This window comes from Cervus canadensis, chromosome 23 (assembly GCF_019320065.1).
Source record: "Cervus canadensis isolate Bull #8, Minnesota chromosome 23, ASM1932006v1, whole genome shotgun sequence".
NCBI classification, from domain to species: Eukaryota; Metazoa; Chordata; class Mammalia; order Artiodactyla; family Cervidae; genus Cervus; species Cervus canadensis.
This window is the reverse complement of record NC_057408.1, coordinates 46,214,723-46,230,222: the sequence shown is the minus strand read 5'-3', so window position 1 is coordinate 46,230,222 and position 15,500 is coordinate 46,214,723. Positions and strand designations below refer to the sequence as shown.

Genomic DNA, 15,500 nt, shown 5'->3' with positions numbered 1-15,500 from the left:
AAGCATGCCTGCCCCATTAATATGAATTATTGATCAACTTGCAAGAATTACAATTTCTTAATATGAGAATTCTATGATGTTAGAGAGAGAAAGGAACTCAGAAGTCATCAACACATTTCCTTGGTTAAAGAAATAATAAATGATTTTGGTTCCATGGACATTTACTGAGCACTTAGTACAAGTCCGGCACCTGACTGACCTCCTCCTGGTCTGAGGGACCCAGAGGCAAAGACAGAGCTGGGAAGCCATCCCAGGGTGGGCCAGCCCATTGCACTCATATTGGATTTCAAAATATGCAAATCAGCAAATATAAAAAACATTTAACAGCAGCTATAAAATGGTGTTATTATCTTGTAATGGTTTTATTTTGAAGATTAAAAATTTGGTATAATGATGCAATACTTACATAAATGACCTATGTGATTTTGGAGGAGGCAAAAGGGATTTCCTATGAATCGTCTTTTTCTCCGGTCAGTTACACTCCCCCATCACCACTGATTGTGCACTCACATCTATGAACATGAAGACCATCAAGATATCCACTATCATTATCCCTAAATTGTCCTATGCTTAAGATCTATGACTCTGTAAAAGTTTATTTCAAGGCATTCACCTATTTCCTTGGGGAAAAATAATTAAACCTGCATTGTGGTCATTTCAATACCAACTTGTTTCATTCTTTAGTGTTCTATTCCTGAATATTTAATGGAATGAATTCCTCTTGACTTATTTCACCTCAATTTTGTAGAGGAGGGACTCCTAACTGAGGCTTTGTTTCACTGTTTTTTGAATAATACACACATTCTCCAAGAGCCTTCAGTTACTTCAAGAATGCCATAAATTCTCTAAAAATTTTACAAAATTGCCTTTAGTATCTCACCATTAACTTTTAGAAACATTATCTAGATTATTATTAGAAACATTGTTATTAGAAACAATTACCTAGATCTTTTAGGAGGGCTAAAAGATTTTGAAAAATCCAAAAAGAGTTGGAAACAAATATTCTATATATTATGTCTAGTGGTTTCAATTCAAGTGAGTATATCTAACTCTTAATCATAAGAGAAAACAAAGCTCACTTTTCTCAAAAAGTATAACTCACCAAACTTTTAGTGCCAAAAATGTTTTTGAAGATCATTTAATCTAACTTTTTAAACTGACCCAACTTGCTAAAGAGTGAATACCATACATGCTAAAGAGTATATACCAGACACACATATCTCCCACCACCCGCATGGTTGCCTTCTCCTAAATTAAAAAGCAATGGAAAGTATTTAAAACCTCATCCAATTTTCTAGACTATAACGCTTCATAAAAGCCAAGCTTATGTCTAGTTCACAACTGAATATTTGGAACTAGCACTGTGCACAGACAAATAAGCACTAGGAAAAAAACAAAAAAGAACTTGTTGAATCGTTAAATGATCCCCTTTGGTCTGCGGAGAAGAAATCTGAACCTAGAGAACAGAGGGTAAGTGACTTGCCAAAAAGTGCAGACAGCAAATACGAGCTCACCCTCTGTACCCTTTCCACAGCACAGCCATCTCCTTACAAGTACACTGATATCCAAGGCACAGTACTTATGACCATAACTAATTGTTTCTGCTTTTATTCTCAATTCTTTCCAGGAATTAATATGCATTCCCTTGAGTCCTGCCTAATGTCCGCAAAAAAGTGCATCTAACTTTTCCTTTTGCACCCTGACAGCCCCAAACCAGCCTCCACGTGGCAATTTCAGACTCCGTACATCAGTTAATGAACAAAACATTCACTCAAACTCACGATGGCATCACCTTCCCAACCAATAGTTCTCTCTCAGCTTCACTGATACTTGATAGGTAGAGTAATGTTTTTGAATACTTCATTGCCTTTTTTTAATGTATAAAAAATAAGAAAAGACTACATTGTGAATACTACTGAGAGAAAGGGTATGCCTAATAAACTTCTAACAATTGAGACCCACTAAATCAATAGAAGTGCTGAAAGCAATTACTATTTAGTCATATTCACACAGGCTTCCCAGGTGGCGCAGCGGCAAAGAATCTGCCTGCCAATCTCAGAGACACGGGAGACTCAGGTTTGACCCCTGGGTTGAGAAGATCCCTTGGAGTGCAACCCACTTCAGTATGCTTGCTGGAAAATTCCATGGACAGAGGAGTCTGGCGAGTATAGTCCATGGGGTTGCAAAGAATCAGACACAACTGAGTGTGCACACACACACACACACGCTCACACATGTACTAGACCTGATCTGGTTCTATTGTGAAAGAATAGTATTAAGGAACATGTCGGAAATGCTAGAATTTGTTTCTAAAAGTCAATATATTATTTAAAAAGTTGTAAATTTTTAGAGTCCTGGTCACAGCACCCCCTATAGTACTGCAATTTATCATCCAACTTATGGACACTTCAGCTCTTCATGGGTTTTCACAATTGTACTCTATATGAATATACGGGGCTGTCTGTACTTGAGAATGAGAACACTTATCGCCTTCATTCTAGTCAGGTAAATAACCTTCCATCATAATGCACTGATGGGACAAGAAATTTGGGGAAAAGCCAATCTTGAGAAAGAGAGGAGAAATAACTTCAGTGAAATAATGAATTTCAATGGTACATGGATTTTAATTCCTAAAAAGAAACTCTATTCTTTACAATGAAGCCAATTTTTATTAGGCCAAATCCAATTCAATCCATTTATTTTTCTTAAAAAGTGATTAACACATATGAATTTGCTGACCAAACTGTATTTTAAATAGAACATCAGAGTATATTTGTGTGTGTATATTTCCTATTGAGTTGTGATAACTGAAACCTTCTGATTTCACATATATAAAAACGTTGTTGAAAGTGAAATACCAAAACATAACTCCTGAAAAATTAGGAAAATGAATATTCTGAATGTCCATCACTGGACCATATTCAGTGAGAGACAGCTATGCTTTTGCATGAAGAGTATATGTTTTCCAAACCAAATCACCTTTGTTTGAAAGCAAGATTTTAAATGCTCAACACGTGTTCAACACATCATACAATTGACAAATTTACATATATATTTTTCTTTTCAGAATTTTTCAAAGCATTTACTATCCCATAAAATTAAAATATATGGTGTCCAACAATAATAATTTTTAAAGGTATGCATTTATCCTTTGTTTCTTTCAGTCTTCCAAGAAAGCGGAATTTCTAGACAGTCATATTTGCGTCTGGATTTTTTTTTTGAGCAATTTATAAACCTCTGCAATCAGGCATTGAGAGTAGAAATGCCAACTGTAGTGTGTGCTGCCATTACAACGATACCCCCAAGATCAGCTCAGCGCCTGTAGCTGTGGCAGGGTCCCCAGACAGCCGGATGACTGCTGCTTGATCATTATCCCCACTAAAACTGAAGCTACTGAAGTTTTAAAGAATTCGTATCTTACTGAATTTCTTTCATCTCTAATAATTACTAAACTGGCATAATTACTTATACTAGAGGTGGAGTGTGATGCATGCTAAAAGCCCAAGCTGCCTAAAATTAAAGTTAAAAAAAAAAAAAAGCCACGACTCTACTTAGTTTTCAAAGATTTATCTTGTGTCAGGCTTTTATGCCAAGAGTTGCATAATTATTTAAACCATTTAAAAGCTTTCCTTACACTATTTGATTAATACTATAACAGAGCTATTTAAATTTACTAATGTTAACTTTAATGTTTAAGTTTTAATTGCTTTGTAATAACATTGTTGCAGAGTGTATTTTAAATCAGACAAGTACACTTTCATTATAGCAAACAAGGTATATGCAATCCCAGCTAGTGTACCATGTAATCCCCAAACAAAAAACAGGAACGTATTTCAGATTTAATTGAAACTGGATTAGAAACTTGCGTGCATTCCCCCCTCCCCACCCCCTCATAGAACTAACTTTAACCTTTGACAGCACAACGGGAGTCAACGGAGAAAAAAATTAAATACATCTGGGAATATACTTAGCCAGAATATCAGCCTTTGTATCAAAATCTCATTCAAGAGCATTCTACAACATATTACTTAATGACAACATTTACATTTTAAACAATCCATAAGGCTTCTAAAATATGTTTCAAGTGTTGCAAGTCTCAAAATCATTTTCTCTAAAAAATAACTAAAAGTTCAACATGTTATCCATTAAATCTGGCCATAAGGAATGTATTCTATGGCAAGAGAATTAGTGACATTAAACCAGCAATGTGAATTCTGTCAGATGAATGAATAAAGCACAGTAATAGGAAAACCAGATATTTCATAAAATTCTTAATTGATCTTGGTAGAATTGCTTTTTTCTACTATCAAATCCTCTTTCTCCTGATTGTCTGCTTTTACATCAAAATGAAAACTCAAGCAAGTATTTTGATGTTTTGATGTGTGTCAACAAGTATTTCACTAGAATTTACCTGATAAGCCAATTCTCAAAAACAGATTTCCTCTAAAAATAAAAGGGAGCAAAAATGTTCCTATAAAATGAAAAGAAATACCCTACAAATATGCTATAAGACTTGCAATGACCCAAACAAGCAAGCAGAAAGAACTAAGTATCATTACTGGAAGCAAAAAGTTGAAAAATTCTGTCATCGCTATTAGGCATCACTGCTGTCAATAACTACAATGGATTTTAAGGGATATGGAAATACTCTGGCAAAACAAAAAAGAATAATTCTTAACAGCTTGCTTTATAAAAAGCTGCTAATCTCGAATCCCTTTGTAATTTCACTTTTACATGTATGCTTTTATGTTCCATATCCTATGTTTTGCCCTTTTCGAACTGGATGAATAAAAGCCAACAATCCACTCACGCATCAAACAGATGTTTTTGTTTTTAAGGCCAAGCGGAATCTTATGAATTTTTGTCCCCTCCCTTTAAGAAGATGCTGCCAGAACTGCTGAAATTGTGAAACTAGCATTTTGGAAAACACTCATTGGACCATCAGTTCTGCAAGTTTGACTAGCACTCATGGGATGCGTGCCAACAGTAATTGCTGTTTTTGTTTATGTCGGATTGTCTACTGATTGGACTATAATCAATTTAACGACTTCAACATCTAGTCAGTATAATTTAGAGGTGGAAGAGGGAAGGAACCGTGCCTGCTTGATAGATGCAGAAAAGTCCAACTGCAACTGTTGGAAAAGGGTACAAGCACTCAGCTTCTGAAGAGTTTCCAATAACCAGGCTTTTTAGCATCCATATTCAAAAGTAAACGCACATGTGGCTATGTGCTGCAGAATTAGTAATTTGCCCTCACAGTTATGAAAAAGAACATACATATATATGTATATAAAATCTTTCCTAAATATTAAAAAAAACTTACCTTAGGTTAAATCTAGTTATTAAAAAAGGGAGTCATGCTTCATTTGTTTAAAAATAGTTCTGAGCAAAAATCTATATTGCAGGCTTTAATTAAAAGTCTTTTTTTTCTTACTATGGCGTCATTTCCAAAACCAAAACTGAATCTCTAGTGATAAAGATTTTTTTAGAAAATAGAACAGACAATGTATAAGAGAATCACATTCTTTTGTTTTTTCAGTTATACTTCACCTGTCTACCTGTAAGAACATGTATTTTTGACTTTGAAAAAAAATGTGTTTAAATAAGGACTGGAGAGTTTAATGTTTCTATTAAATTTAGGAGCTAGTACAAGCTCCCTGCAGTGGCTCTTTTAACACCTACAATTTTGAGAGCTTTTCCACCAGAGAATACAGCCTAATAGATAGGTTTTCTGACTTCCAAAAGGTTATGGATTTAAAACCTATCGCCTTTTCTTTCAAATTCTATAGTTTACATTTCTTCTTTAAATTGCAAGCTGAATTTTTGCCACCTCATTAGATTTCTAAATAAATTACTTCTCCTTGTAAGAAAAAAAGAGCCACTTTATAAGTACAAAAGAAGGTAAATGGGAAAAAGGAAAAAGGTCAATTCTAAGTGTGATAACTTCGAAATGTGCCAAGTTACAAAGGGTTAGCTACTGTGAGAGCCAAGTTAAACAAGGCATTTTGGGGCTATCTTTCTGCCTGGTTCCCACCATTTCTCTCTAGAGACCCCTGGTATGGGTTTCTGAACACCTGAGGGTCCAGATAACCTAATTGTGTTTTGTGTTTAACTTGGCCATTTAAATGTCTAAGTGCTCCCCTCTCTCCTGTCCGGCTTCATAACTTGGCTCTTACTGAATATCTCACACCTTGATGAAGTAGACCACTTTTTTCTTCTCACGAGTGCTTTTTTGGGGTAAATTTCCAAAAAACAAAATGTTTTTAGCAGGTAAAAGGCTCGAAAAACTTCCATCAGAGAAGCACCACAAGAAACAGAATAAAGAGTCATCAAGGAAAAATAGAAATAGGTCACAACTGACCAATTTGATGCCACTGATTTGCTATCTCAGAAAACAAGCTGACAGCAGAATTATTTTCAGGCAGGTAATCTACTCCCATCTCATCTCTCTCAGGAATGGAGATAAATATCCAACTAATACAAATGGGGTAGAGGGTGACTCATTTCATTGCCTGACCATCCATGCCTCTACATACTGGCTTTGAGACTCTGTGTCATTAGAAAGGGTTATTCTGAAGATTCGTAGCATAAGGACAGAATAAGTTTCTTGACTTTGTGTGTGGACTGAGAGAATTGTGATGCCAGGGCTTTAAGAGGCAGAAGGGACGAAAGAGTTCCATGTTTCAAAATACAGTTTGCAGTTTTCACAAATAGAAAAATGAATCTTTTTGGTGTACAACAGCTTTAATGCACTTTGGAGGAGGTAAGGAGACCCAGCAGGGTACGCTCCACTGCAACCAGAAACCTGGTACCCTCTCCCAGGAGGTGGGTCATTAGGACAATGACACAAAAGTTTGCTGCAAATAAAAAAACCATGTATAAAGGAAACATAATCATTCTTTCAAAATACTAAATTTCTGAGAATATACAAAATGAATTCAACTATTTATAGAATTTTTGGTAGTATTAATAGTATTTGGTAGAATTATTTTTAAGCATTTGGTTGAAAACAAAAACTTTCAACTTGACTGTCATTTTTTTTTTTTTTTTAATGTTGGTACCTGCCTTATGTAAACTACTCCCCTGAGATAGTGGTTTCAAATTGTGATATCAGAAGTGACAGACATATCAGGAATATCTTTTAAACCTTGTTTGTTAAAGAAATAGTATGGATGGAGACAAGTTGAAGACTGAATGCAGAAGTTCATGTTTTATTTAGAAGGGCACATTGCATTTTCATGGTTTCCACTGTCTCCTTCAAATTGGTACAATCTGCAAGGTTTTGAAACACTGTCACTCGGCTAACAAAATCACCATTTTTATCTCTTAGTTGCAAAACTACTAATCAGTTCTTCATAAAAGAAACTTAAAATCAAAGCTGTCTTTCTATGCCTGCTGACAGTAAAGTGTAGCTCATTGCTTATTATTATGCCAGAATATTTGTCATAATAATACCTCCTTGGCTTTTCTATGATCCAAGTGTGACCTTCCCGACAATCTAACGGACAGAACACTCCTCAAATACATTTTGAAAACATGGAGACCCTTCCTGGAAGACACAGGGAAAGGAAAATAGTGAAGAAAAGGCCAGGTATTTAACAGGAGCCACTAGGCAGCCATTCCAGTGCTCCAAACTCGATAGTAATATCACAATGGCTCATCTGGCATTGCTCATCTCAATGTGTGTTTTTCCAGGTAAATGCATACCCTGAAGAAAAACAAACCCACTCTTCAGTGAGGACTGTACTATTTTTATGCCTGTCTTCAGCTTCTCACCCCAAAGCTCAGCCAGCCCACCTGAGGCCATTCCCTCTTCTGGGAGCCTCCCAAGCAGCTGACAGAGGAGAACACCACTGCGTTCCGTGCCCACACAGAAAATGGAAGCTAAATCTTTGTTTTTAATGTAAATATTTTATTTAGAACTTGGCAGTTGAAACACAGATGCTGCTTCTTCATGGAGAAGATACTGGGAATATTTTTGCGATATGACATTTCAACAAAAGAATCAAATGCCCTCTAACTCATTTTCCCTTACCATTTTTCTTTCCTTTTGCTTATTAACTTAAGGACTGCACAGGTCTCGGTCCCAGTTATTTTGCAATTCGACTTGTCAAAGACTGCCTTGCGAATACCGCCAACTGACAGCTTCACTGACCGCCCATAAAATCCTCCGTGCAGGAGAATAAATCTTCTTTAGGAAGCCCGGGGAACACATGCACCACAATCAACAGAACTTTCACCCGGAATCCACTCCAAAGGCAGGCGAGCCGACTGCCCAGAAACTGCAGATGAGCAAAACTACCGATCGTGCAAACTTCAATAAACTTTAAAAAACATAATAAAAAATAAAAAGCCTCCCCTCCCCATCGCTGAGGTTTCTGAAGCCTCCAGCAGCCCTTAAACCCAGGCTGACATCAAACTCTCCTCTCAAACTCGGAAAGTTCTTTCCAAGTGACGAGGAAGAGGTTCGTCCCCGGTACTTGGCTCAGAGTGACTCCGAAGGAAGCTGAGCGTCTCCCAGCAAGTTCCCCCAACGCGAGCGTCGTCCGCCGTTACCCTGACACCCGCGCACGCCCCGGGCGTTTGTTTTTTCACCCTCCATGCCTGCATCTTTCAGGCCCTGGGTCCAGGTTTTCCCAGAAAATGTGTGGCCCACGTGAGTGGAAATGACCACAAAAACTGTGTGAAGACCAAACGTCAGGGATTCATCTCGTTTTCAAACTCAAACTTCTCTGCTTCAAGAAAAAAAAGAGAGAGAAAGCCTTCCGATCTGCGAGGCCCTCCCCCACCCCGGCCCTTCCCCGGAGAAGAAAGGGCTTTGTGTGTGCGGTGAGGGCTCCGTTCGTCGAGTTCATAAATACACACCGGCGGGGGCCGGGGGCGCGTGGGGCGCGCGTCTCTGCCCACCCCTCCGCCACCAGCGGCCAAGTCGGGGAGCCCCAGGCGGCAGAAACAAGGCTGACTTGGGCGCCGGGGGCCCGGGCCGCCGAGGAGGAAGAAGATGCTGCGCGCCGCCGGGGACCCGAGGGCGGGGCCGGGCCGCGCGGACCTCGGCGGGACCCCTCGGGCCCCGGCGGGCGCACAAGCCGCCCTTTGTCCTCCGCCTCTGGGGTCGCGGGGCCCTCAGTCGCCGACAGCCGTCGCCTCCCCCCCGTGCGCTCGGACCGTTTCCACGCCCGGCCTGCCCGCACCTCCTCCGGTCCTCACGCTCCGCCGCGCGCCCTCCCCACCCTCCGGCCTCGGAGCGCCCCATCTCCCGGTTTCCAGCGGCCGGCCGCCCCCGGTTTCCCGGGGAGGAGGCTCGGGAAGGTAGAGAAGGAGGGGGAGGGGGCCGCCACGTGACTCTCCTCGCCACATTCCAGCACAGCCACCAGATCGATAACTTCTTGTCCCCCGCCCCCAACCACGCCGCTGCAGCCACCGGGTGCGCCCCCCCCCCACCCACACCCGCCCCCTCCACGCGCAACCCGCAAACTTCCCTCTCTACCGGGGACCACGGAGTGCTGGACCCCATCACGCCGAGCAAAAGACCGAAGGGGTCAGCCGGACGAGCAGGGGCCAGGGGGTGGTCAACTTTCTCTGAACGGCCGACAAGGGTGCTCTGGGGCTGGAGCGGGGGCCGGGCCCCGCGCGCCCGCGGGCCGGCTCCCCGCGATTGTTTACACGGGCTGCGCGCCTAGGCGAACCCGAGCGGGACGCGGGCGGGGAGGTGGCGGCGGCTGTGTCCTGGCCCTGGCGCGGCCGGGACCCCGGGCCACGTTTGTAGTGAGCAGAAGCTGCTCACCCCCTCTCCGGGAAGACTTTTTTTTTTTTCTCTTCTTCCAAAGAAAGGAAAAAAGAAGCACCGCACGGTTTTGCATATTTATTCTTCGCGAAAACACACAACAGAAACTTTTTTCCTGCAGCCCAGATGTAGACTCAGACAGAGGATCTTTTTTTTTCCCTCCCTCTCCGGATGATCTTTTTCTTTCTCTCCTTTTTTTTTTTTTTTTTTTTTGGTTATCTTTTTCTTGCCCACTTTGTACCGCCACCCCGTTTGGGGATCCTCCTCCCGTCTTCCCGTCTCCCCCCATCCCACAACCCCGATCCATCACCCTCACTCCACCTGGGGGCTAAACAGGGGAGGGGAGCGCGCGCGTCCCCGCACTCACTCACACTCACGCGCGCACACGCCTCGCGGCCACGCAGTCCTAGCTCCGCTACCCACAGTGACACCCGCGGCTGGGGGAGGAAAGCGGGGCGGGGAGGGGTGGGGGGGTCCTCCTTACCTTTGAGGGATCTCGGTTTCGCTTGCTTGCGGCGAGACATCCTAAAAGCAAACAGCTGAAGTTGTTTCAATTCAGCCCTGTAAGAAACTACACTTCCTCGTGGCCGCGCGCCCCTCGCGCCGCGGCGCCTCGCGCCCTCGGCTCGGCCTCCCTCGCGCCCTCGCTCCGCGCTCCGCTCCTCGCTCCGGTCCTGCTCGCGCTCGCGCGCGGGGCTCGCGGCTGCCCGGGCTCCGCGCTCTGCACGGCGGCGGCGACGGCTGCACCAAACTTTCCCAGCCTTCGACCCCCACCCCCAACCTCAAAAAAAAAAAAAAGCGGGGGGGGAGAAAGAAAGAAAAAAGAAAAAAAAACAGCTAAAAAAAAAATACTTTGCAGGACAACGTTTGAAGAGCCGTCAGATAAACTAAAGAGAAAAAAATCCGTTACTATTTCCACCTCAATCAAAATTCACATACTTCATTCCAAGAGGAAAAAAAAAACTAATGAAAAGCATTTTTTGTTTTTTAAATCGCTCTTCCTTCTCGGCAAAATCCTCCCCTCCCCCCGGAGAAAAACAAACAAACAAATAACACCGGTTTGTTTACAAAGCGAGTCGTGCTCTTTTGTAGTTTGGGGGGCTCGGGGGGTGGGGAGGGGGGGGATCAAGCCTGCCCGGCGGTGAAAAGGTCTTGAAAAGAAAAATCTCCCACCGTCCAAAGCAGATGCCAATGGGCAACGAAAAGCAGCAAAGGGAAAAAAAAAAAAATACTTTTTTTCTCCCTACCCCCCCCCCTTTTTTTTTACCCACACTAAAGTAATTTTTTTAAAAAAAATAAAAGATCAAAACACCTCCGCCCCGAGCCGGTGGCCCTCAGGTGGTGTGCGGGTCTGCTTGTGTGCGGAGGGGTGTGTGCGGGGCCCGCGGCTCGGGGCGCCCCTCTCTGGGCGGGGGCGCGGGCTCCGGGCGCTGGACCGGGGGCTCTAAAGTCTACGGCTGCCTCGGCAGCGGCGGCGGCGAGAGCAGCGGCGGCAGCGGCGAGAGCGGGAGGAGGAGGAGGAGGAGAGCCGGGAGCAGGAGGAGCAGAAGGAGTGTGCTGTGTGCTCCCTCCTCATCACAAACCTGCAAGGTCTTGGACTGCGCTGTCGCTCCGGTAGTCCACATAATAATGGAAAATGGAAGCAAGGCCCCCAAAGCCATCAGGATGGCTCCAGAGGGGGCCCCTAACCCGCAGGGACTCGCTCTGTACGTAATCACTGAGGAAATCATTGTCAGCCTGCCTGCACTCACACACAGACAGAGGGGCATGATTAAAAGGCGAGAGCGCGGGGAGCGGGAGGGAGGAGGGGCCCCGCCAAGACCCGGACTGGAGGCGCCGGCCGCGGCGCGCGGATCCGGAGCCTGGCGGCGCGGCCGAGCGCCCCGCGCCCCGCCCGCCGCCGCCGCCGCCGCCGCCCCCGCCCCCGCCTCGCCCGGCCGCCCGCGCCGCCGCCGCCCCTCGCGCCCGGCCGCCCGCCGCTCGCTCGCACACACCCGCGCCGCCGCCGCCGCCGAGATGTTATTAGAGCTCCACGGCGGATCGCGGGGCTCTTCTCCTCGCTTTTTTTTCCCCCTCTCCTGAAATTAAAGCAGAGGAGCATCTGAAAGTGGAAAGGTCCCCCTTCTGGTAGGATGGAAGTAAAAGGAGGCAACAAGGTTCTTGAGGGGGCAAAAAGGGGAAGGAACACTCCTTGCCTGGCTGTGCTGCTCCGGACTTTTAAAATAAAAAGTGTGGCTCTGCTCTGTCTCCTTGCCCACATTCGGAAAATCTTTTCTAGGGCAACCAGAGACCTGCCAAGTCTCTCTTATTGGGATCTTTTTGAAAGCAAGTTGTTTGGACTCTTTTTTTTTTTTTTCGATTTGGGAAAGTGACGCTGGAGAATGTCATAAGGTGACTTTAAAACGAGACAGCTTTCTTTTCACTCCTTTAAATAATATTCTTACGTTGACATAGATCTCTGGCTGGAAAATAAAGCTTCCTCTTGGTTAAAAAAAAAGAGGTAAGAAAATATGCACGTAAGAATATGTGAGCAAGATGATAGTTTTTAAAACATATTGGAATGTTTGCAGGTTGGTGGGATTTTTGTTTTCAGAGTTTTCCTTTCTAACTTTTCACCTGTTCCCATCCCAAAACAAGAAACCATCACGTGTTAACTTCTTCTACCTTGTCCTAGGGAGAATATTTTAATTCATTTATTTATTTACTGTTGTTTATTGATTGGCCGCTTGTCAAGTCATAAATTCTAGACAGGACTCCCGAAACAGAACTTAGGTTCACAAGTCTTTGTGGAAATTAAGAGATTCAGAATAGAGTTAATTAATTACACAAATGGGCGGAATTCAGTACAAGGACTGTTCTTAATCAGATAAAAGATTATCCATTCTGTAAAATTAAGACACAGTATCTATTAAGAGACCACCCAAAGACATCAAAGCTTTATGGAAGTTGTCTTTTTTCCCAATCCAGCCTTTAAACTGCTTTGACCCTGAAGTAGATGCAGTATGTTTTCCCCGATATCTTCTTTATAATGAGATAAGTTTTCAGTTCATCTACAGTAATTCCTAAAGCAAAATCATAATTGCAGTCAAATAAATGTAATTTTGCATGGCTGTGAAATAATAAAGCATACAGCTTGAGTCGCAGAATCTATGTTCAGCATTCTAGATTTTATACATAATTTTATAACAGTCAGTTTCACAGAAATCCTTCAGAAAGGAAAAAAATGTATGAACTCCAAATATCTGCAGTGTTTTCCCTTCATGTGGTAGCCACATGGATGTAGGAGGCTATGATGCCAGGTATGTGTGGTCCTAAGTTATGAGTGAAGCTATCTAAAATGTTGATAACATCTATACCTGTTTTTACTAAAATGTGAAAAACTGTTGACATGTTACTAAGGCGTAGTCTAATTTGCTAAAGTTGTCTATGTGAGTTGATATTTTTTGCTCTTCCTCTGGATACTACTTTGTTTGTCTGTGATGGTTCTTTCATATCCTAGTGTCAATGTTTCTGTTGCCATCCTCTATAAAAAACAGACTAAAGCCCTTTGATCAGAGAATACAGATCTTTAAGAGTCTCAGATTGCAATTTGGAATAGTGCTGCATAGTATTTTCAGGGGGAGTTAAAGTGCCAACCCCCCAAAAGACAAAATAATTGTAAATCTCACATATCAACCTACACAATAGTGAGAAATGTTTTTGAAACATTTCTTTAAATACTTTAAGTTCAGTGTCAAACTGCAGGGATAGAGATTGGGGTGGGGGGAATTACTGATTACGTCTCTAATTTAGACTCCAGAATCCATCCATAAATCCAAATCCAAATTTCAAATCCAAATCTCAAAACTCTGAGTAAAGCATGAACTTTGTAAATACCTGAATATCATTGTTGGTGATGGAGCAATATGCAAAGGAACATGTAGAAAGAATTTTACTAGAAATAGGGCAGTTATTTTTGTAGGAGTCATTAAGGTGTCTGAAAACGGAAGACAGACGTATCCATCCCACCTTTTGGAAGGTCTAGTATCACCAGACGTGATAGACAGAACTCCCACTGATCTCAACATCCCTTACCGTTATATTCCATGTGAATTAATCAATTATGTGGAATTGGTGAGCACTTGGCTTTCATTAAGCACTGCTGCGTAGGCTCACAATTACTTTCCATGCTTCATAAACAGACAGACATCCAAAACATACAAACTATTCAATACATATGATGAAAGCAACACAGATGTTAAAGAAGAAAAGCTGTCTTTTGTCAAGAGAACATAATTAGCAACTGCAAATATGTAAACAAGCCTAATTAATAAACATTTTTCTTGCATAAGAAAATTTATTTGGGGTACAGTGAACCATTATATGCGTAGCTACTTATGTCTCAACTTTTAGATGTATTGTTCTCAGCCTTAAAACTAGAAATTCAGCTACAGTCAAGATGTTATACATTCATCAATTTATTGAACACCATTATCCATCAAATTGTGCTGTCCACCAAGTAATCTATGTAACATTTCATGAATACATAGAAAAGATAAACATAAGGCTTATAAATTGTGATTATTATATACAGATAACCTGAATAATGGTATAAAGTTTAAAATGAGAGAGATCTTCCATTACTAATTTCCCTTCATTAAGACCTTGAGCATGTATATAATTAAACTTTCCATTTCTTATTAATGCATGACTTATTTAACTTCCAGATTTCTTTTTCTTACACTGGCTTCATAGCATCCACTTTTTCAAATTTTTCACTTTTAAGAAAGTCTTTCATTGGCGAAACAAATAATGCCTAGAACTGAGAACCTCATTTGAAAAAGATTAACTTCTTTTTTTCCAGCTGCTAATTCCAACAATAAAGATATTGCTAAAAGAGAGATTAATGTTAAAGGAATTCTGTTGTCTATGAAACCTGACCTCAAAGGAATTAATTACAGAAAACATATTAGGTACAAGTACAAGTAAATCTTCAATTTAGAATGTCAGTTGCAAAACATAAATCTCTTTGATAAGTTTTAAGTCATAGAGTCAAAGTTGCAACTGGTGTCTAAACCGATTATAAAGAAAATATTCAGGATTTTATATAACTATCCTTAACATATGTTTTACTTTCTTTTACTTTTCTATATTATGTAACAATTTCATGTTAACATTTTTGAGATTGTTTTCAGACTGGTTCCAGATTTTTTTAAGTATTACAAGTTCACTTCATATCTAAGTGTAGTATATGCCTGAATAACATGCTGTATTATTTCCCAGAAGCTTTCTTTTAAGGAAGATCATTTAGAAGGACCTTTTAAAGATATATGAAGGGTGAAGTTCATCAAAAGCCACCTGAATCTAGTTTGTAAGGGTATGTATGTATGTGTGTATGTTTAAAATATCAAGTGTTTTTATATGTAAAACAAAACATACGTGTGTTATATAGACACATGCATGCATTTTAACATATTGAAGTTAGAACAATATATAAGAGGCTTTTAGATTGACATTTGTTGACAGATTTATGTTCATCAGCATTTGTGCAAAATGTCACTATCCATATAGGGAGACAGTGGCTTAATATCACACAGAAACTATTACCTGTTCCCAGTCCCTCTGCTTGTCCACTGTGTAATCCTCAGTAAGTCACTTGATATCCCTTCCACATACTCATAACCAACCCCTAGCTCTTTCCTAAATCTGTGAAACGGGTAGTAATATTTGACTACAA

At 41.6% G+C, this 15,500-nt stretch overlaps 1 protein-coding gene across 3 annotated transcripts in view; it reads right to left on the bottom strand.

The window, feature by feature from the left end:
* ZNF521 (zinc finger protein 521) overlaps positions 1-11,573 on the bottom strand; it is a 304,810-nt gene extending 293,237 nt beyond the window's left edge. The window contains exons 1-2 of one of the 3 annotated variants that reach the window (XM_043443843.1): positions 11,097-11,510; positions 10,269-10,309 (exon numbers count right to left, since the gene is read on the bottom strand). In XM_043443843.1, the coding sequence (XP_043299778.1) occupies positions 10,269-10,308 (40 nt within the window). In that variant the 5' untranslated portion in view covers position 10,309; positions 11,097-11,510. Of the gene's footprint in view, positions 1-10,268; positions 10,310-11,096 lie in introns of all 3 variants that reach the window. The other 2 variants (XM_043443842.1, XM_043443844.1) reach the window with 2 other exon arrangements.
* Positions 11,574-15,500: the final 3,927 nt, after the last annotated feature.